The 23,966-nt window shown below is 35.2% G+C and overlaps 1 protein-coding gene across 4 annotated transcripts in view; it reads left to right on the top strand.

Moving 5' to 3' along the window:
* P4HA1 (prolyl 4-hydroxylase subunit alpha 1) overlaps positions 1 to 23,966 on the top strand; it is a 77,233-nt gene that overhangs the window by 24,086 nt on the left and 29,181 nt on the right. For 3 of the 4 annotated variants that reach the window (XM_077894943.1, XM_077894941.1, XM_077894945.1), the window contains 4 exons: positions 10,816 to 11,055; positions 13,650 to 13,846; positions 15,938 to 16,114; positions 19,602 to 19,672. In XM_077894943.1, coding sequence (XP_077751069.1) covers positions 10,816 to 11,055; positions 13,650 to 13,846; positions 15,938 to 16,114; positions 19,602 to 19,672 — 685 coding nt within the window. Of the gene's footprint in view, positions 1 to 10,815; positions 11,056 to 13,649; positions 13,847 to 15,937; positions 16,115 to 18,494; positions 18,566 to 19,601; positions 19,673 to 23,966 lie in introns of all 4 variants that reach the window. The other variant, XM_077894944.1, reaches the window with a different exon arrangement.

The following is a 23,966-nucleotide window of genomic DNA, read 5'->3' as shown; positions in this document are numbered from 1 at the left end:
AAGCATTCCTGTTCAGTTTTTTGGAAAAATTTGAGGATTGGTGTTAGTTCTTTAAATGTTGGATAGAATTCTCCAGTGAAGCCTTCAGATCCAGGGCTTTTCTTTGTCAGGAAACTTTTGATTATCAAATTAGTCTCCTTACCATTTAGTTACAGGCCTATTCAGGTTTTCTGTTTCTTAGTCTTGGTAGGCTTTTTGTTTCTAGGAATTTGCCCATTTCATCTAGGTTATTTAATTTGTTGGTGTATATTTTTCATAGTACTCTGTTATAATCCTTTAAATTTCTGTAGAATTAGTAGTCCAATCCTTTCATTTTTTATTTTAGTAATTTGGATCTCCTCTTTTTTCTTAGTCCATGTAGCTAAAGGATGATCAATTTTGTTGATTTTTTCTAAGGACCAACTTTTGGTTTCATTAATTTTTTCTGTCTTTTTTTTTTTTTTTTAAGTATTCTACTTAATTTACCTGTGATATTTCCTTCTGCTAGCTTTGGGTTTAGTTTGTTCTTGTTTTTCTAGTTTCTTAAGTTGTAAAGTTATGTTGTTGATTTGAGATCCTTCTAGCTTTTTAATGTAAGCATTTACATTACATCCCTTTACATTGCTTTCACTGTGTCCTCTAAGTTTTGGTATTTTGTTTGTTTTCACTTGTTTTTAAGTGTTTTCTAATGTTTTCTATGATTTCTTTTTTGTTCCATTGGTTAAGAGTGTGTTGTTTCATCTCCACAAATTTAAAAATTTGCTAATCTTACTTTGTGGTACTGATACCTGACTTCACACAATTGTTTACTTTTTGCTTTCTCACTTTTTCTACGAGTATGTGGCTTGCTATCATTACTGTCTCCTAGTCAGCTGAAGAAATAGCTGAAGAAATAAAATATGTTACCCCTGTCTTCATATTGAAATTGATTTCCTCAGTAAGAATATAGAATGGAGTGAGTAACTTGTTAAGATGTTTCTGGCTCATCTCTCTTTATTTGGGGGTGAATATCAAGTGGGATTGCTAACGATTATTGAATTAAATAATAATAAATAAAATTTCCATTAAGCTGGTACATAATTCCATTATTTTCTATTTCTACTAATAGTATACATTATAACAGTTCTGATAAGATCATAACCATATCTTTTAAACAATATATTCTGTATATCTTTAACATTTTTCACTCAATTTTTTGAGTAAATTCATCAAACTGCTGTATTATATGAAGAATTGATTTATTCATTCTCTTATGCATGGAATGGGCATTTTGGTTATCCAGTTTTTTGCTATATCAAAGTTTCTTTTTTTTTTATGTCAAAGTTTCAGTAGACATCCTTGTTTATGTATTCTTTTGCTCATGTATACACATGCAAATGTTTCCTTGGGATATAAGAAGTTAGGGTATATGCTTTGTCAGCTTTACCAAATGTGGCCAGATTGTTCTCCAGAGCAGATGTACCTATTTATATTATCACCAGCAAATTCCCATTTCTTCATATACTTCATAATCCTTAGTTTTGTCAGGCTTAAAACTGTAGCAGTTTAGATGTGAAACAATGGGAGTGAGAGTTGAGGGGGAAGGATATTTGTTTTTTCAATTGTTTCAAAACAAAAAAGAGAAATTTTATTTCAGTGGATGTATGTTGATGCCATGTTACTCCTTGATTAATTTTGTCTAATTCTTCCTTTTTGGGCCTATCTTTTGAAATGCTTTGTTGATATTTTAATTTTAAGATTTATTTATTTATTTGTGAGAGAGCGAGCCTGAGGCTGAGGGGCAGAGGGAAAGGGAGAGAGAATCTCAAGCAGACTCTGGGTTTAGTGTGGAGTCCGATGGGGCTCAATCCCATGACACTAAGATCACAATCTGAGTGGAAACCAAGAGTCAGCCACTTAACTGACACCACCACCCAGGCACCCCTGCATGTACTTTTTAATTTCCTCTTTTATTTCCTGGTTGACCAATTTCCTGGTTTAGTAGCATGTTATTTAACCTCCATATATTTGTGGACTTTTCAGATTGTGTGTGTGTGTGTGTGTGTGTATGGTTGACTTCTAGTCTTACAGTGTTGTGGTTAGCAGTTGGTTAAGTGTCTGCCTTTGGCTGTGGTCATGATCCCAAGGTCCTTGGATCAAGCACTGCATTGGGCTCTCTGCTCAGTGGAAGCCTGCTTCTCCCTCTGCCCTTCTCCCAGTTTGTGCTCTTTCTCTCTCAAATAAATAAGTCTTTAAAAAAAAAAAAAAGCCAAAAAACAGCGTTGTGGTCAGAAAAGATGTATGCTATGATTTCGATCTTTTTTAATTTCTTGAGGCTTGTTTTGTAGCCTAATATGTGATCTATTCTGGAGAATGTTCATGTGCACTTGAATATGTAGTCTGCTGCTTTAGAATGGAATGTTGTGAATATATCTATTAAATCCATCTGGTGCAGTGTGCATTCAAGGCCAGTGTTCTTTCTTGATTGTCTTTTTAGATGATCTGTCCATCAATGTTTGTGGGGTGTTAAAGTCCCCTACTATTACTGTATTATTATCAATTAGTTCCCTTATATTTGTTATTAACTGTTTTATGTATTTGGGTGCTCCCATATTGGATGCATAAATATTTACAATTGTTAGATCTTATTGTTGGATTATCTCCCTGATTATTATATAGTGCCCTTCTTTGTCTCTTGTAACCATCTTTGTTTTAAAGTCTAGTTTGTCTGATATAAGTATTGCTATTCTGGCTTTCTTTTGACATCCATTTGCATGGTAACTGTTTCTCCATCCCCTCCCTTTCAATCTGTGGGTGTCTTTAGGTCTAAAATGAGTCTCTTGTAGGCAGCATATAGATGGGTCTTGTTTTTTTATACATTCTGTCACCTTATGTTTTTGATTGGAGCATTTGGTCCATTTACATCCAAAGCAATTATCTATAGATATGTACTTATTGCCATTTTATTTCTTGTTTTGTCATTGTTTCTGAAGATTTTTCTCTGATCCTTTCTTACCTTTCTTTCATGGTTTGCTGGGTTTTGTTTTTTTTTAGTGATATATTTGGATTTCTTTGTCTTTATTCTTTGCATATATACTAGTGGTTTTTGGTTTGTGGTTACCATTAGGTTTGTATATAACCTCTGCTGCGTGTAGCAGTCTTTATTAAGATGATGGTCATTTAAGTTCGAACTTCTTCCTTATTCTCTTCCCTGTGTTTTGGGTATATGGTATCATATACCTTTTATTTTGTAAGTTCCTTGACTGATTTTTTTTTTACAGAAATACTAATTTTTACTGCTTTTGTGTTTCCTACCTTTATACTGTCACTTTTAGTTTCCCTTTTCCACTCACAGTCCCTTTAATATTTCTGGAAGGGCTGGGTCAGTGGTCATGAACCCCTTAATTTTTTGTTTGTCTGGGAAACTCTATCTCGCCTTCTATTCTGAATGATAGCCTTGCTGGATGTCTTCTTGGCTGCAGGTTTTTCCCATTCAGCACTTTGAATATATCATGCCACTCCTTTCTGGTTTGGAAAATACCTGCTGAAAAATCTGCTCATAGCCTTATGGGATTTTCTTTGTATGTAACTCTCTTCTGTCTTGCTGGTTTTAATATTTTTTCTTTATTACTATATTTTGTCATTTTAATTACAATATGTCTTAGTATGGATCTGCTTTTGTTGATTTTGTTAGGCATTTGCCTAAATCTGGATATCTCTTTCATTTGCCTAAATCTAGATATCTCTTTCATTCCCCAGATTAGGGAAATTTTCAGTTACGATTTCTTCAAAAACCCTCTGCTCCCTTTTCTCTCTCTACTTCTGGTACTCATATAATACAGATGTTCTTTTATTTGATGGAGTCACTGAGTTCCCTAAGTCTCTTCTTGTTTTGCATAATTTTTCTTTCTCTCTTTTGTTCAGCTTGATGACATTCCATTACTGTGTCTTCTAGGTCATTAATTTCTTCCTCTCTTCTAGCCCACTGTTCATTGCATTAACTGAGTTTCTCATTTCATTTATTGAGCCCTTTATCACTGCTATTATTCCTTATTTCTGTGTTAATAGTCTCACTGATGTCTTCCACTCTCTTCTCAAGTCCAGTGAGCATCCTTATGATCATTGCATTAAATTCTACATCAGGCATATTACTCATATTTATTTCACTTAGATTTCTAGCCATGACTTTGTCTTGTTCTTTCATTAGGGACAAATTCTCTGTCTTTGCATTTTGTCTAAGTCCCTGTGCTTATTTCTGTGTTGGGAAGTCAGCTCCATCTCCTATTTTTATGGTAATGGCTCTATGAAGGAGAGATTCTATAGTCCCCTGTAGTAGTATCTTCTGTTCCCCAGGTCCTGGTGCTCCCAGGAGTGTCTGCATTGTGGGCTGCATGTGCTCTGCTATTGTGTTCTGGCTACTTTATTCTCTACGCCAGTCACCTGCAGAGGCTCTCTGCCTGTTGTCAGCAGTGTATAGTCCTTGGCCTGAATGTGGTGAGTTTCAACTAGGTATGCTCTGGTCTGCTTGTAAAATGAGACCTGTCCTGGCCATCACCAGAACTGAGGTCTCGCAAACTCCAAGGTTGGGAGATGTGATGTTTTCAGGGATTTGGGCTGATCTTCTGTAACTGGAGCAAGTGTGACTGGGAAGGACAGTTCTTCCGGAGTGCTAAGGTGTAAGCAAGTTAGGTTCAAATACCAGCAGTGAGCTGGTTCCTGTAGGTGGCTCTGTGTTTATGCTGAGGGGCATGGGAGGGAAATGGCATATGCCAGTTCCTTTGATCCCAGATGGGGTCTCTTCAAGAATGCTGCTTCTCTGGGACATGCTCCAAGATGAGCAACTAACCTCCTGACAGTGTTCCCCAGGTGTTCTTCAGATTGCTGTTTCAGTGCTGTATGTACAGAGGCTTTTGCCTTGCCTGTTCTCCAAAAACAGCCCCAATGTTCTCTGAGCTCTCCCAGAGTCCAGCACACTAGGCTTTAAACTCAGAAGGTTGCAATAACTCACAAAATGCAGGCCCTCTTGCTTTCCAATTCAGTTGTTATGGGGATTCCTTTTTCCTGTGTGCTAGTTTGTCTCTTGCCCTTCTCTGATAGCACAGCTTCCACCCTACCATGGTGGCCATGATCCCTTTCTTTCTCAACTTACCTTTCTGTGCTTCCTACCTTCTTTGATGTGGCTTCTTGTCTACCTTTAGTTGTGGAGTTTGTTCTGCCAGTCTTCAGATTGATTTCTGGGGTATTTAGGATGCTTTGATAGTTATCTAGTTGTATTCATGGGACGAGATGAGCCTAGGGTCCTCCTCCTCCTCCACCACCATCTTGACCTTCCTGATTCTTAGAACTATATGTTCAAAGGGAAATGTCAGGTAAGTATTATTTATTTTTTATTATCTAAATTTTATTATTTTTTTCACATATTTGTCATTTTCTTTTTTGTTAGTGTCAGAAAGGGTATTTTGTGATTTCCTTTATAAGGCATAGAAAGAACTCCATGGGACATGACTTTCTCCTTCTTAATGTTGCTTATAAGATTTATTATTATGGAAAATATAAAAAAATAAAAGTAGTGACATAATGAGTTTCCATGTATTCATTACACAGCTTCAAAAGTTTTTAACACTTTGCCATTCTTGTTTCTATGTTCCCTCTATCCCCTGCTTTTAGTTGTTTTTACTGAAACATTTTTTAATTAATTAATTAATTATTTTTACTGAACCATTTTAAAAGCAAATCCTGTACATAATGTCATTTTATACACAAATAATTAAATATGCGTATCTAACTGATCAATAAGGTATTTTTTAATTTTAATTTTAATTTTTTAAAGATTTTATTTATTTATTCATGAGAGACACAGAGAGAAAGAGAGGCAGAGACACAGGCAGAGAGAGAAGCAGGCTCCATGCAGGGAGCCTGATGTGGGACTCGATCCTGGGTCTCCAGGATCACACTCTGGGCTGAAGTCAGTGCTAAACCGCTGAGCCACCCAGGCTGCCCAATAAGGTATTTTTTTTAAATAATATAATTACTTACTATTATCCAACCTAACAAAGTGACAGTATTTCCTTAATACAATTTAATACCCAGTCAATCCTCAGTTTCTCTGGTGATCTCAAAGATACCTTTTAACAGTTGTGCATTTTGGTTATATCTCTTAAATCTGTTTTATTCTTCTCTCTTCCTTTCCTTTTCCCCCCAGTCCATTGATTAAGTTGGAAAAACCTGGTTATATGTATTGTAGAATGTACATTTTAGAATTGCCTGATTTTTTTCTTTTGTATTAATTTGTTCCTCTAACTTATGTGTTTCCTATAAACTATTAGAGCTTGAGTCTCAATTAGATTCAGGTTTTGTAATTAACTCCATAGGTGGCGCTCTGAACTTTTATTGAATTACAAACCAGCCACCTAACATCTCATCACTCTTTTTGTGATAGTGATTGATGGTAGCTTCGGTGGTGGGAGACTGCTAAGTCCCTATGAAGTTTTCCATGAATTTCTTCTTTTTTTTTAAAGATTGTATTTATTCATGATAGACACACACACAGAGACGTAGGCCGAGGGAAAAGCAGGCTCCTCACAGGGATCCCAATGTGGGACTGGATCCTGGACCTCGGGATCACGCTCTAAGCCCGAAGGGTGTGCCGCTCCACTGCTGAGCCACCCAAGGGTCCCTCCATGAGTGTCATCTAATTGTTGTGGCAGTCTTTGATGATCATTGCCTAGAACTATTTCATTAGGGGTTGAAAAATAGTGATTTTATTATCTTATTCCTTCTGCTTTATTAGCTGTAATTCTATTAGTAGAAACTTTCTTTCAGGAACCATTTGGTTACCCTGAAATAGAGTTTATATATGAAGGGCAAGATAAATTTATTTTTCTTATATTGATTTTCAGAGTAATGAGTTGTTTTTCTTATATCAGTTTTCAGAGTAATGAGTTGATGATGTAATAACTCCTAGTAGTGACCAGTGATTTTGATCTGAAATATCACTATAAACTCATGGATTTTTATATATTTTTATATTTCTTTTTTTTAAATTTTTATTTATTTATGATAGGCACACAGTGAGAGAGAGACAGAGACACAGGCAGAGGGGGAGAAGCAGGCTCCATGCACCGGGAGCCCGACGTGGGACTCGATCCCAGATCTCCAGGATTGCGCCCTGGGCCAAAGGCAGGCGCCAAACCGCTGCGCCACCCAGGGATCCCTATTTTTATATTTCTATTATATTAATTATTCATTTGATGCCCAGTTATCCTGTTTGAGGCCAGTGGGACTCTCTTTAGATTGGCTAATTTGTTTTTTTTGTGATGATCCTATTATTCTTTGCTAGCAAGGAAATTTAATTTTTTGGCACAGTTTTTCCAAGCTTATCTTATAAATTTCTACCCGAAGCAGGGAGAATCAGATCTTGCATAGTGAACCTTGATCCTTTTTAATGGGGAATGACATTTAGGGAGTAGAGTGTAGCTAGGTTCTAGGGATGTCTATTGCTAGAAGTTTGTCATTGATTCTAGGTCTTTTCAACAGACAGAGGTAGGAAATACATGAGTTGATGTTGTTAGTTCCAATTCAAATATTATAGGGTTTATATACTTCTATCTCTTTTGTGTTGAGACTCTTGGTACCGCGGTCCCTGGGTGGCTCAGCGGTTGACCACCTGCCTTCAGCCCAGGGCAGGATCCTGGAGTCCTGGGATTGAATCCCACGTCGGGCTCCCTGGGGGAGCCTGCTTCTCCCTCTGCCTGTGTCTCTGCCTCTCTCTCTCTCTCTCTCTGTGTCTCTCATGAATAAATAAATAAAATATTAAAAAAAATAAAAAGAGGGGATTCCAGGGTGGCTCAGCAGTTTAGCGCCTGCCTTCGGCCCAGGGCATGATCCCGGAGTTCCGGGATTGAGTCCCGTGTCGGGCTCCCTGCATGGAGCCTGCTTGTCCCTCTGCCTGTGCCTCTGCCTTTTTCTCTCTGTGTCTCTCATGAATAAATAAATAAGATCTTTAAAAAAATATTTAAAAAATTATCTTTCTTAATGGAGAATGCTATTCCGTTATGTTGACATATCAGCCTTTACATTTCCTTGCTTTTAGTTTTATTACAGTTTTTAGCTACAATATTTGGCTCAGCTATAAAAATTGTTCATACAAGGTGTTTCTTCTTCAAACCCTAGTACTAAACTCAAAATAATAAAAAAATAGTATAAATTCATAGGCATAAAATTACTACTCTTGTTTCATATTGTGTAATGTCTTAAGAGTAAAGTTACCAGTTTTCTTTTCCCTCTCCTATTAAATTTTGCCATTTTATGGTATGATATGACACAAATTTCTGGAGTCATAGTGTACAAATTCCAATTCCGGCTTTGCTGTGTGACTTTGATCACAATAGTTAACCTCTCCCTACCTTAGTTCCTCATCTGCATTGCTTTGAGAATTAAATGAGTGACAAATGCCTAGCACATAGTAAGGCCTCAATAAATGTAGGCTGTTGTCTTAAAGGTATTTTTCTTGAGGGTTGTTTTAATGTCATATTTCTTTAATGATTAAAGAGGCTGTTTTTCCACTTTTTAAAGTTTTTAGTTTCATGTGAGCTATCAAATATCTCCTTTTTTTTTAAACTAGTTTATTTTTTATTCTTTTAAGTAGGCTCCATACCCAACATGGGGTTTGAATTCCCAACCCTGAGATCAGTAGTTGCATGCTCTACTGATTAAGCCAGTCAGGGTGTCCTGTCTCCTTTTCTTTTCTTTTTTTTTTTTTTTTAAAGATTTATTCATTCATTAGAGAGAGAGAGAGAGGGAGAGAGAGGCAGAGACACAGGCAGAGGGAGAAGCAGGCTCCATGCCGGGAACCTGATGTGGCACTCGATCCCGGGACTCCAGGATCGCACCCTGGGCCAAAGGCAGACGCCAAACCTCTGAGCCATCCAGGGATCCCCCCTGTCTCCTTTTCTTAAGACAGAAGTTTTACGTCACAAACTAGTTGACCTACCAGCACTAAAAGCACAACTAATTAAAGATTGATGTTAGACGTCACCAAAATTAAAACTTCTGTACTTTAAAGTACACTATTAAGAAAGTGAAAAGACAACCCATACAGTGAGAGAACATGTGTGAACATCATATTTCTGACCAGGGACTTGTAGCCAGAATATATAAAGAACTCTAAAAGTAATAAAAAGAATCAGATTTTTATTTTATTTTATTTTACTTTATTTATTTTATTTTATTTTAAAGGAAAGGAGAACTTTCCTTTTTTTTTTTAATTTTTATTTATTTATTTACGATAGTCACAGAGAGAGAGAGAGAGAGGCAGAGACACCGGCAGAGGGAGAAGCAGGCTCCATGCACCGGGAGCCTGATGTGCGATTCGATCTTGGGTCTCCAGGGTCGCGCCCTGGGCCAAAGGCAGGCACTAAACCGTTGCGCCACCCAAGGATCCCCAAGAATCAGATTTTTAAATGGGCAAAGGATTTGAGTGGACATTTTCCCAAAGATGATACACAAATGGATAATAAGTATGTGAAAAGATGCTCAGCATCATCATTAGGGAAATACAAATCAGAAGCGTAATGAAACACTACTTTATACCCAATAGAATGGCTATAATCAAAACAAATGGACAACAAGCATTAGGATGTGGAGAAGTTGGAAACTTCATATATTGCCGGTGGGATTGTAAAATGATGTAGGTATTTGGAGAACAGTTTGGCAGTTCCTGAAAATGTTAAAGCATGGAGTTGCCGTGGGACCTAGCAAGTCCACTGCTAGATATAAGAATAATGGAAACAAATGTTCATGGAGAAACTTGCACATGAATGTACATAGCAGCATTATTCATTAAGGCCAAAAAAAACTAGAAATAACTCAAATGTCCATCAACTGATAAAATATAGTCTTTCCATACAGGAGACTACTCTTTGGCAATAAAAAATATTCTACAACATGAATGAATCTGGAAAACGTTGTGCTGAGTTGAAAGATGCAGTCACAGAAGACCCTATGTTGCATGATTGCATTTATATGAAATAACCAGAAATAGGCAAATCTATAGATCCAGAAAGTAGATGAGTGGTTGTTTAGGGCTGGGGCAAGGAGGGGGAGATAATGAGTAGTGACTGCTGATGGGTACAGGGTTTCTTTTTGGGGTAATGAAAATGTTTTATTTTTTTTTAAGATTTTTAAAATTTATTTAATCATGAGAGACACACAGAAAGAGGCAGAGACACAGGCAGAGGGAGAAGCAGGGCCCGTGCAGGGAGCCGGATGAGGGACTGGATCCTGGGTCTCCAGGATCACGCCCTGGGCCAAAGGTGGTGCTAAACCGCTGAGCCACCTGGGCTGCCCAATGAAAATGTTTTAAAATGAGATTGCAGTATTGGTTGCACAACTCCGAATATACTAAAGACTATTGTATTCTTTAAATGGGTGAACTTTATGGTATGTAAATCATACATCATTAATGGTGTTGAAGGGAAAAGGGAAGGAACCAATCAATTTATAGGTCTGCTTCTCTTCCTGTCCATTCATTTTTGCCCAAATTGTTGGTTAGGAGTAAGATATATGTCCTATGGGGATTCCTGCTGTGGTAAAAAACTGCGTGCTTCAACTTAATTGATGTTTCATTTTGGCGTGATGGCTGATAATTAAAGTCTTGAGTTTTCTGGGTACACGGCCCTAATGTAATTTTTACCATGTTTCATTCCCCTTTAGATTGTCCTTTGTTCATAAACTTAGGATAATTCTTGATTTCCTACCTCAGAAGGTTGTTTTAAAGTTCAAATGAAAGTGAGATAGCACTTTGAAAGCTGTATACTCCTAAATATTTCTGAAGTTCTCTTTCTTTTCTTTCCATAGGAGTAAAACATAAATCTTTTCTAACAGTTGAAGACTGTTTTGAGTTGGGCAAAGTGGCCTATACAGAAGCAGATTATTACCATACAGAACTGTGGATGGAACAAGCACTAAGGCAGCTGGATGATGGCGAGGTCTCTACCATTGATAAAGTCTCTGTTCTAGATTATTTGAGTTATGCGGTATACCAGCAGGGAGACCTGGATAAGGCACTTTTGCTCACAAAGAAGCTTCTTGAACTTGGTATGTTAATTTGGTCTGATTCAAGATTTTGTGCATATATAATTCTGATATATGTCTACGTGTTTTGTCTTCTACAATGATAAATAAATAAATATATATATATATAATTCTGATATATGTAATTCTGATATATGTCTGTTTTGTCTTCTACAATGATAAATATATATATATAATTCTGATATAGGTGTAATTCTGATAAGTAATTCATCATATAGCTTTGGTACTTTTTTTTCTTTTTCAAGTCTTTATTTAAATTCTAGTTAGTCAACACACAGTGCAATATTATCTTCAGGTGTACACTTTAGTGGTTCATTACCTACACACAACACCTGGTGCTCACCACAAGAGCCCTCCTCAGTTCCCATCACCTGTCTAACTCATCCTCTACCCACTTTGCCTTCAGTAACCATCAGTTTGTTCTCTATAGTTAAGAGTCTGTTTCTTGGTTTGCCTCTTTTTTTTCTCCTCTATGTTCATTTGTTTTCTTTCTTAAATTCTTAAATGAGTAAAATCATATGGCACTTGTCTTTCTCCAACCAACTTACTTCACTTAGTATCATACTCTCTGATAGCTCCATATGTGTCATTACAAATGGTAAGACTTCATTCTTTTTTATGGCTAAGTATTATCCGTTTGGTAGTTTTTGTTATAAGTCAAGAGTCTTTTAGACGAATTTTATCTTCTATAAATTTATATGAATTTATGAAATGAATTTATAGAATTTTATCTTCTATATCTTCTTTCATTTTTCTCAGCTAATGGTGCTATGACAGTGGCTATGTTTTTCTGCTGTGTACTCTTCAGGAACTTCAAAATTGGACCTAACCTAGCTAATTTAGTCAAAAATGTTTACTTACCATGTTGTCATATTAAATATTAACCAGTTTCCTTTGAAGAATTTTTTTGTTTTATTGCATTTCATATTTAAAAATAGTGATTTGAAATAGACTGAAAATATATTTGGTTGTCATATTCAAATGTTAGATAATGTGATATCCTGTGAGGATTTTATCAGTAATATTTTGAACTCATTTCTCTAAGTATGAACCAGGGACTGTGTGCATCAGAATTACTTGGATACATATTAGAAATGAAAAATTCCCTGATCTCCACCCAAAACCTACTAAGTCAGAATCTCTGGAGGTAGAGTTGTATGCTAATAAGTTCAGGTGGCCTTTGGTATATAATGAAGCTTTAAAACTTTTTAAAAATTAATTATTTTCTGAACAGGTTAATATGTGTATGTCAGAAGAGTCAAACCATTTAAAAGGATTGGTCATCTGAAAATGAACTTCTGACAGGTTATTTCTTGGTCAGGTGAATTAATAAATTAAGATATTAGTTTAAGTATCCTTTTTTCAGTATTTTTTAGAGATTTTCTTTCCCCTCCTGACTTAAAGTCATTATAGGAAATTTTTAAAAATAGAAAAAGATATGGAAGAGTCATCCATAAGCCAGTCATTGAAAGATACTGACAAATTTTGTTTCCTTGTAGTGTAGTATATACTGCCTTCCCTGTGCATATACACTTCTTTCTTTCTTTAACAAAATTAAGATCATACTGTATATCTCAACATATATTATATTGTGAGGAGTTTCTCAAACACAATGTTTTACAAATCTAATGCTAGATTTCCTAAACAGTTAATCTCACAAGTGAAGTTTCTATGTATTGTTCTGCCTTTTTTATTTGGGTGGGTGGGTGGGTGGTGGTGGTGGTGGTTTGGGTTTTTTTTTTTTTTTTCTCCTGGATGGGTGGAGTAGTCCTCTTTTCCCCTGCTAAAAGATAGTTTTAAATGATGACTAGCTATTCAGAGGCAGTTAGTGGATTCTGGTTATTTGAAAATTATATCCTTAAGTTTCTCTTTTTCCATCTCACTTAGAATTTTGGGACTGAAATTCACTCAGCCCTCGGAAGTAGGCTATGTTCTGCATTTATAGTGTATCTGTGGTGAATGTTGCTTTTGAACTGTACACTGTCTTTCCCATGATGATTACATTTCAGTCTCAGAAAAATCTTTTCCATTGCTTAAAATAAGTAGAATGAGTAATATTTTAGAATTTATTTGGCATGAAATTGATCATAATTTATTTGGCTGATTAGTAAGTTCCAAAGTAGAATATTTGCTACTTTGAAATAAATGGCTGCTTCCTTCTCCAGAACTCTTTTTGTATATGGTGACTGTATGTGATTCACTTGGGGCAGTTCTGGTTTTTACATACTGTGTCGGTATGATAATTTTTTAAAAGATTTTATTTATTTATTTTAGAGTGAGAGGGCGAGCATGCACAAGTGATGGGCTTTGGGGGGTAGGAAGGAAAGAAACTCAAGCAGACTCTGTGCTGAAATGTGGTGTCAGTGGTAGGGCTCATCCCATGGCCCAAATCAAGCCCAAACTGCAACCAGGAGTTGGTTGCTTAATTGACTGAGCCACTCAGGCACCTCTAGCTAAAGTTTTTATTAGTGCCTCCTTTCACTCTCACAAGTGTCTCAGTTTGGAAGGTAAATTATGTGGTCCTCTATTTTTATATTACTATATTCTGATGCTTGAATGACTAAACTTAACCATGGACATGTTTTCTTCCTTAATAGATCCTGAACACCAGAGAGCTAATGGTAACTTAAAATATTTTGAATATATAATGGCTAAAGAAAAAGATGCTAACAAATCTGCTTCAGATGACCAATCTGATCAGAAAACCACACTGAAGAAAAAAGGGGCTGCTGTGGATTACCTGCCAGAGAGACAGAAGTACGAAATGCTGTGCCGTGGGGAGGGTATCAAAATGGTAAAGTGGAAAAGCCAATTGTGTGTGTGTATGAATGTGTGTGTGTTTGTACATAGTTCTAGAGAGAATCAGAGTTCTTTTATATTTAAGCATGTGTGATAAAAATTAGAATTAACTGCTTAAAATATTAGTCTGCTAAATCACCTTATTGTGGATGTCGCACTTAATATGCTCCAACTATTCATAAAATAATCTTACAATAAAACTTTGAATCATTATGCCATTTTGTAAATTTTTTGTAATATAACTCTTTGCATAGGCCAAAAGAAGCTTATTTTTATAAGATGGAGGATCAGATAATTAAGGGGAGTGATAAGGTGGTTTTTAAAAATATTTTAATGCAAAAGAGATTTCCACAGTCTTAAGCAGAAACAATATACTGTCTTAAACCATCCTATAAAACAAAGAACACATCTATACAATAATCTCTTATGGTTTTGCTCCTAGTTGACCTTGACAGGATTGCTTAGTGAAATGTATTAGTCTATTTAGGAAATACTTAAAATGCAGAAAGTGTTTCAACAGATTTTGGCTTTCACATTTATTTATTTTATTTTATTTATTTATTATTATTTTTAAAGATTTTATTTATTCATGAGAATACACAGAGAGGAGAGAGAGAGAGAGAGAGAAAAAGGCAGAGACATAGGCAAAGGGAGAAGCAGGCTCCATGCAGGGAGCCTGATGTAGGACTCGATCCCAGGTCTCCAGGATCATGCCCTGGGCTGAAGGCAGCGCTAAACCGCTGAGCCACCCAGGCTACCCCAGATATTTTTTTATTGCCCTTAATAACTCTTAAAGACAAGATCAAAATAGAACCATAGGTATAAAACAGAAGTCTGCTTAATTTGGCAGTTTGTAGATATGACATAACACATCAACACTGCCCAGAATCAAAGGATCATCTTTATTCTCAGAATAAATTCACCTCATTATTGTATCAGACACAATAAATAAATCTTTACTTTTTTTTTTAATTTTTTTTAAATTTTTTTTATTTATGATAGTCATACAGAGAGAGAGAGAGAGGCAGAGACATAGGCAGAGGGAGAAGCAGGCTCCATGCACCGGGAGCCCGATGTGGGATTCGATCCCAGGTCTCCAGGATCGCGCCCTGGGCCAAAGGCAGGCGCCAAACCGCTGCGCCACCCAGGGATCCCTAAATAAATCTTTAGATTTGACTCTAGAGGTAAAGGAGAATAAGCATGCATCATTATTTGTCTTAGTATGTTAGCTAATAATTTAAAAAAAACTAATATTCCTATAGATGATATACTTGTTTAATCAAGTGAAGAATTAGCAATGGATAACTTATTTAGTTAATATAGAAAGCAAGGAACATTTATTTGTTTTGTTGATCACTCTATTTTTGATACCCATCAAAAAAAACTTGCCTTCTTTAATAACTTTCTTTTTTTCAAAATTAGTCATTTTCATCTTTGCTTTTTAAAACTAAATTTATTTTTTTTTATTTTTTTATTTTTTATGATAGGCACGCAGTGAGAGAGAGAGAGAGGCAGAGACACAGGCAGAGGGAGAAGCAGGCTCCATGCACCGGGAGCCTGACGTGGGATTCGATCCCGGGTCTCCAGGATCGCGCCCTGGGCCAAAGGCAGGCGCCAAACCGCTGCGCCACCCAGGGATCCCTAAAACTAAATTTATTTATGGTGCAAGCATATAACTGGGAGATATTTAGGAAAACCAGGTTTTCTTGGTGAGGTTTTGTTTTATTTTTCCTTTTAGAAACTTTTTTTTCTGGAGGCTTCCCAATTACTTTGTGAACTTTGGAGCAGTGCAGGTCATTCATTTCATATTTTCACAAACATTTCATTATTTTTTTCATATTTAAACACCTGAGACATGGGTTAAAAGTGAAACCCCTACCTTTTTTCTTATTTAAGGTCTAGCCTCTCTTCCAGAAAATAATCATTAATTAAACTTACAATCCTGAACATCCTAGATGATGCAAAATACTTGCAGAGTACTGTCTTTTGTATATTCTTTCATGATTATTGTTTCTTTTCTGCATAACAGCAAACATTAAAACTATTATTATTCTAATAGGTTTATCATTTTCTTAACTATGTTTAGACTCCCCGGAGACAGAAAAAACTCTTTTGTCGTTACCATGATGGAAACCGGAATCCGAAATTCATTCTGGCTCCAGCCAAACAGGAGGATGAGTGGGACAAGCCTCGTATTATTCGCTTCCATGATATTATTTCTGATGCAGAAATTGAAATTGTCAAAGATCTAGCAAAACCAAGGGTAAATAATTTTTTCTTTTTTTCTCTCCGTTTACTCTGTGTATCAGTTTTGCCTTTGCAAGATTACAAAAATGGTAATTGATATGGCAATAACCCCACAGATAGTTGTAGATATTGTTGTCACAACATAATGGAGTCGTTTTTTGTTTTTTGTTTTTTTTTTTTTCCATAATGGAGTTGTTAATAAGCTCTGTTTATACCAGTTCTTCCTCAGTTTGTTGTTAATACAAATAATACCCTGCAGCTGGGTTTTAGGCACTTAATTATGAAAGTCATAGATGAGATTTTTATTCACACTGATTTTATTCACAGATGTTTCCGCATCTTTCTAAAAACGTTTTATATGTATTTTTGAACCCTTTAGTCTCATAGCCTAATCAAAGACTAACTTTCCTATATCTTCTATATTTTTATCTGAAAAAATTCTTTTTTTTTTTTAATCTGAAAGAATTCTTGAAGTATTTTTATTCCCCTTTGGGCACATTGTTACTGGAAGATATAATTGGGCACAAGCATCATGCTAATTTGAAATAAGGACATCATAGTTTTCTGAATTTAACTCACATCATTTATCTTAAGGAAAACAATTAAAAAATTTTTTAAAATTTAAATTCAGTTTAACATACAGTGTATTACTAGTTTCAGAGATAGAATTTAGTGATTTATTAAGGGAAACAATGTAAACACAAACCCATAAACTTAGTGTTTAGCATAGAAATTCTTTTAAGAGAATATGAGAAAGACTATGCTTTATACTCTTGCCTTTTTCCCCCATCACCTTGTTCTTTTTTTTTTTTTCCATCACCTTGTTCTTAAAACCTATTTGATCTCATTGATAGTAAAATACAAACTGCTATCACTTTCATAAAGAGATTGTTAAATAAACACCAGGCATATTTGTGCTCTTACCAGGCATATATTGCTCAAAATATTGGCAAGTTTTTTCTGTAACGGTGCAGATAATAAATATATTTTAGGTTTTGCTGACCATACCATCTATCATAAGTATTCAAGTCTGCCATCGTGTGTAAAAGCAGCTATAGGAAATACATAAATGAATGTGGCTATATTTTAATAAAACTTCCAAAAATAGGTGGCAGGCTGTATTTAGCCCATGGGCCATAGTTTGCTGATCCTTACTGTAAAGGTTTAAGTATCTGGATATCTGTACTCAAAATAAATTTAAGGTCAGAATTTTTAAGTTTTACTATTACAAATTAGTACTTCTATCTTTCTTCCTTTCTTTTTCTTTTTTACATTTTAAGTGGAAAAGACTGCTCTAATATGCATAGGTGCTGTCCAAGGGAATTCTTTTAAATATTTCAAACCGAGCACTACTTCTGTTGCATCATATTTTGTCAGTATCTTTTCAGTTTCTATTTTAGATCATTCTTTGTGGTTTGTAAACCCAGTAAACCAAAATATCTTTGTAGAATTTTTATTAAGAATTCATTTCAGTTTAGAGGTCGAGTCTTATATCTCTGGATTTGGAGGCCTCAGTCTTCAAAGGGGATGCTCAGTTGGATTATTTTAATCAAAAATTTCAATGGCAATAAAAATTTTATATTCTTTTGTTAATCTGAGGATCATTTTTTTTAGTTTAAAGTCATCTTGGTTGTCCTCCTTTCTTACTGTTTTTGTACATTTATGAGTTCTTTTTATCTGCCTTTCTGCTAAGTCCAAGATTATTTCACTGTATATGTGAAATATATGAGCAGATATGTTGAAGGAAGAAAAGATGGTCCTTGAAACAAATTTTGAACATTAATGTTTGTAAACAGTTCCATCACTAAAAACAAATTAAAATCAAAAGATTGACATGGATCATTAACTACAAATAGCCTTTTTTTTTTTTTTAAAGATTCTTTATTCATAAGAGACAGAGAAAGAGAGGCAAAGACACAAGGCAGAGGGAGAAGCAGGCTCCATGCTGGGAGCCTGATGTGGTACTCTATCCCGGAACTCCAGGATCACGCCCTGGGCCGAAGGCAGGCACCAAACTGCTGAGCCACCCACGGATCCGACAAATAGCAATTCTTATAATGATAAATTAGACTTCAAATTTTAGAAATTTCTCTTTCCTCACAGTCCTATTCTCCAACCGCTGAAAGAAATTTAGTTTTTAATCTCTTTTATGTGTATACTCTCCATTCATGCAAAGCAAAAAAAACAAAACTTAAAAAATAACAAAAATATACAAAAAGCTAAAGAGCCAGCTGTCTTTCAAGGCTCAGCACAAGGTGACTGGAAGTCTGTGGAGTTATTTTTTTCTTTTCATCCTCCTTTGTAAAAATCCCAGAATTCTAACTGGTTGGATAAATGTGATTCTTTTTTTTTTTTTTTGTTTTGTAATGCAACTATTTTGATGGTTGGCTTCACAGCTGAGGCGAGCCACCATTTCAAACCCAATAACAGGAGACTTGGAGACGGTACATTACAGAATTAGCAAAAGGTAAGAGATGTGTATGTTGCATATTTTGCCCTCTAATGAGTGTTTTGTACATCCTACAGGAATATTCATTTAAGGGAAGTAGGTCATTTTCAGTCTCCAGCTCAAGTCACCGCCTATTTATATACGCATGGATAAACTGCTTTGTGTTTCACAGGTCTTTCCCTTCAACTAGAAGTTCTTTTTTTAATCTTTAATTCGTCTGTTATTTTTAGGGAATTAATATGCTTTGCATCTCTCTTCAGGTCAGGAATCAAATCTCCAGGAAATGGCTTGATACTTGTTTTCTTTTTTCCTTTTTCTTGCAAAAGGGGAAAAAAAGAAAGAAAAAGAAGCAGCTTGATTAATATGGGAGTAGTCTTTGTTTATATAGTTTTCTCACATTCACAAATCCTGCAGTGAATTCACATCATTCTTCATGGTGATTATATTGGCCTTTGTTCATTCATCTTGTGAAATACCATTGTCATTTTGGAGTAATCTGAATTCCTCCTCTTGGAGTTATTTTAAAAAACTTGCTGACTTGAAAGTTGGCAATGGAAACAACAGAGTTATGCTTCTGATATCAGTCTTCCAACTACTAGTACTCATGAACTTACTTGTTTTACTTTGCCAGAGAGACTTAACAGTTTTATCTCAGTGAGAGTTTTAAAAAATAAATTTAAAGAGACTATTAACTATACTTTTGTCAAAAATACTTAAAGGACCTTAAACTTCTAGGTCTGAGAAAGCTCCTGTGAAACCCAGTGCTATAAATCATTTACATACAGCTTTAAATCATTTTTTTTTTTAAAAAAGTGAAAGGACAATAAATCTACAACAAAAATATGTCAACCCATTTTCTCTTGATTTGGAAGTGGCTTTTCTTATTGCCACCTGTCTAAATGTTTTTGCTGATTTGAAACCATTACCTACCATCCAGACCAATCTGAACCCTTCCAATCACCTGTGGCTTGGCAAAACCAAACAAAACCAACCAAACAAAAGCCCAAAATTGCCTGCTACGTGAGTAAGTCCTTGTCCTTTCTCTTTTTTGTAGCTGAGCCGAGCTACAGTACATGACCCTGAGACTGGAAAATTGACCACAGCACAGTACAGAGTATCTAAGAGGTAAGGGAGTAATGGAGAGAATTTTAGTCCTATTTGCACCATTTTCTTTCTTGAGAATCTAATTTTCATAAAACCCATGGTGTGGTTTCTAAGACCAAGACTTTAGGCATGACAATCATTCCTGAATTTTCATGATAGACTAAGACGACTAACCCCAGACATGGTTATGGTACAGTTAATAGAGATTTTCTAGAAGTAGCTTACTAGATTTCAGAATGCCTGCTGAAACTCCCCAGGCCCCATGTGAAACATGAAGTTGTGTTTCCATATTGAAGTAAGAGAAGTTCCCAAAGAACCTTCATAGAAACAAGGCCTAATTTGGCTTCTATAGTAAAGCAAAGATTTAAAAATCTCAGGGTCACCAGAATATAGCTAACTGTAGGTATTGCAAAGTACATACCTTGAAGGATCCCATGACAAATCCTTAAGTCAAATGATTTCAAATTATTTGCTTTTAACAGTGTTTACAGAGATTGTACTTAAGTTATTAGCTGATAAATCACTGAAATAATTTTTAACAGTAGATTCCTGTATAACTCATGTATATAACTTAGAAGGAGCCCACAGAATAAGTGACATTATTCCAACAGGAACTCCTTTTCCATCTACTTCTTTATGTAAAGGAAGTTTCTCAGCTCTCTTAGAAATAAGAATATTGAAAATAAAATAAGCTCCTTCTGTCTCATTAGAAATATCTTAACATATTTTCACTTTTAAATTGGATAATTGTTTAATCACGTTATTTAGAATAATGTAATAATGTATACTAATAATTGTAATCTCATTCCAGAAGACATTATTTTTAACAATTATACCTTTAGGGTAATAGGAATTGATATTTTTATCAATTTATAAAATTTTGTTGTAGAGAAGTTTAATAAAAGACTTTTATGCATATAAATATATTTCTGTAGGACAGGGCTTCTCAACCTCAGCACTATTGATGTTTTGGATCAGATAGTTCTTTGTTGTTTGGGGTTGTCACAGCTTTGTATGATGTTTAGCAGCATCTCTGGCACTCACTAGATGCCAGTAACACCCTTCATCCCAGTTGTGACAATCAGAATGTCTCCAAATATTGCCAGATGTCCCCTGGTAGGCAAAATTCCCACCACCACCCCCAGATTTAACCTCTTCACCCATGTTGAAAGCCACTACTCTAGGGTAAGAATGGAATGAAGATACAGTTCAAGGGAAAAAAAAAAAAGAATGATATAAAATTTCCCAAGTACTAAAAAAATACTTCATTCATGTCATTGTGGTATTTAGATTCCACTGGATATGTTAAAAAAAAAAAAAGATAATTTTTTCAGTAATTACTATTTCAGTATGCCAGAATTAAATCCTTTGAAACTATTTGATGAAAAATTTTAGTTGTCAACTAAAAAAATGTGCAGAAACTAAGCACGTAGATTTTAGCAACTATTTTAGGAGTTAGAGGAACAAAAATTTTGAATATTAGTGCTATAAGTCATAGCAAAAGTACTATGAAGGCTGTACAGAATTCATTGTTTCCTTATTCTTTTTGGGCGAAGCTATATGTCCTTCTTATGGTAATAACCTTTAACATGGCCACACACATATCATGGCTTCCTAACTGTGTGCCCCATGCTACCTGCCCCCTGTCCCCAATTAGAAGATATAAAGAAAATTTAATTTCTGTCATTTGAGTTTGATTTCAGGGCGACCAAGGATTTGCAGAAATTAATTTAGATAATGTTTTGATACGTGATTTATAATGCTTCTGTGCATTGTAATTAACTCTAAATTTCAAGTTAAACTTCAGCTTACTTTCCATTCTATTACAGAATCCTATGTCTTAAAAAATTAACCTGTTATAGGTGGGGTAAAAGAAGAAAATTAACCCATTACCTAACTTTTTTTTTAAAGATTTTATTTATTTATTCATAGACACAGAGAGAGAGAGAGGCAGAGACACAGGCAGAGGGAGAAGCAGGCTCCGTGCAGGGAGCCCGATGTGGGACTCGATCCTGAGTCTCCAGGATCACACCCCAGGCTGCAGGCAGCGCCAAACTGCTATGCCACCAGGGCTGCCCCATTACCTAACTTTTTAAAGAAAATAAGCCATTATATATTTTATCAAAGATTACTACATAGTTTTAGGCATTTTTACTGTCATGAGCCTTGTATCTAAATTTTCCAGATTTGGATGCCTTTAGGAAGTGCATAAAATTTCATGAACTTAGTTCTTTGGAAGTCATTTTTGGAAATTTTTTATATATACAATGGACCTTTTGAAGAAATATCCAGCCCACAGTCATTGGACTCTTACCAATAAGGCAAAATAAATTACACTTGGAAAGGTGATCTTAAATAAAAAAAAAAAAAAAAAAAAGGAAAGGTGATCTACGATCTTTTTTTTTCCCTTAAGAACCAAATATTTCTAAACATTTGAGCTTATTTTTAAAATACTCTAATTTTATACCTCTGAAAAGCAGTTTCATTGGATTTCTTTAGAAAAACACAACCATACTTTATTTTGTCTATGGCAATAGAAGACCTTAACCAGCAGCCATAGAAGCATTGGAAGACACACCAGAATAAATTTACTCGGTCTCAGCATAGTATGCAGTGTGTGTTTGTGTTCAAAACAACCTAGTAACAATGGAGTTCCACAGCACAGTGATACTCATATTTACTCTTAAGGAAAATTGTTCAGCAAGTCTTTTAAAAATAAAATGCATATGTTAAGAGAGAGGCCTTAACTGTTAAGGAATTTGCTCCATAACATATCCTAAACCTTTCGTATTTTAACAAATAAAAAGTTTTTGCTATTTTGGGAATTTATTAGCTCTATCAAGACATTTTCTACCCATTACTGGGAATTGGAATTTTGAAGATTCCTACAAGTGAAATAAATGAGTGTTTTATGTTTCCTTCACACATTATAACTCTGAAAAAGGCATCTCAAATGTAAAATAGAAAAATTAATATGTACTAATATTAGTTAATGTAGTTCCTTTTGCTGTGGGAACATCTGTATTTTGAATGGGTCAGAAGGGAATTTCAAATATCTGTATTTTGAGAAATTTCTAAGTGATTGCATCATCTTCCATGGAAGGAAAAATATGTTCCAGCATCCTAGCAAATAGAATTTTATTTGGGTAAAGTATGTGTGGAAATCTATTACTGTTTATTTATTGACTGTATTTTAACTTTTGGTAAGTCATCTCTGTCCTTCACAGTATTTAAAAAAAAAAAATTTACTACAGCTTGTTAATGGAGATGCTAATGATTTGGGCTGAGTCAGAGAAATGGAATTCTGGTTTTAGAAAGGTAAACATTGAGTTACATGCTCTAAAAAAAGACAGTTTAGTTATGTGAGCTCATAAAGTCCTGTTAAAGTAATATTAAGAGATATGCAAATAAACAATCTAGTGTGGTAGAAAAAGCTTCTTTGATTCTGGGGAGTTATTTTTGGAAGTGGTTTTCATTTTCCTACTCTGATACACATTTTCCTATAATATATTTCCTTATGCTTATTTAATTTACTCATGTAAATAAGGAGCAAATATGATATAAAAGCATATTAATATTTTACAGAACAGGGGCAAATACAAATATCTGTGAATTTCAGATATTTTTTTAAATTGAAGTCACTTTTAACAATGGCATTGCCCTCTGTTAGGTTGAACAGTGGTTCTCAGATTGAGATTAACTGAATCGGACAGATCTATAATGTCATTGTCTAATTGTCCCACTAAAAACCAGAGGACCAGGATGAATTTCCAGGCTAGATGATAACTCTTTCTTTGTTAACCATCAAGCACTTACAGAAGAAGACTTAGGGTCCAGAATTATTTTTTGCCCTTGCAAAAAAAAAAAAATCACAGTTTTTATATTAGCTAATTGTAAAATGTCAATTTTTACATGTGTTGGGTTAGAAGGAGAAGCTAGTGCAAATTTTATCATTCACATTTTCCTTCGGAGGCTTTTTGCCAAAACCTCCAAAATGATAGTGACTGTCTATTTATTTGAACATGATGTCCTTATTAATATATTAAAAATATAGTCCTGCAGTGTGAGAATGTTGCTTCTTACTCAAATAAAGCATTCCAGGAAGACCTAGGTGGCTCAGTCAATTAAGTTTTTGACTCTTGATCTCAGCTCAGGTCTTGATTTTGGGGTTGTGCGTTCCAGTCCTATGTTGGTGGGGTATGGAGCCTACTTAAAAAAAAAAAAAAAAAGCATTCCAGTAATGCTGTAAAACAAATTATATATTAAAAGAAACGGGGCAGCCTGGGTGGCTCAGCAGTTTAGCGCCTCCTTCAGC

Source organism: Canis aureus, chromosome 4 (assembly GCF_053574225.1).
Source record: "Canis aureus isolate CA01 chromosome 4, VMU_Caureus_v.1.0, whole genome shotgun sequence".
Classification (NCBI taxonomy): Eukaryota; Metazoa; Chordata; class Mammalia; order Carnivora; family Canidae; genus Canis; species Canis aureus.
The sequence above is the reverse complement of the archived record's forward strand: the minus strand, read 5'-3'. Positions and strand labels throughout refer to the sequence as shown.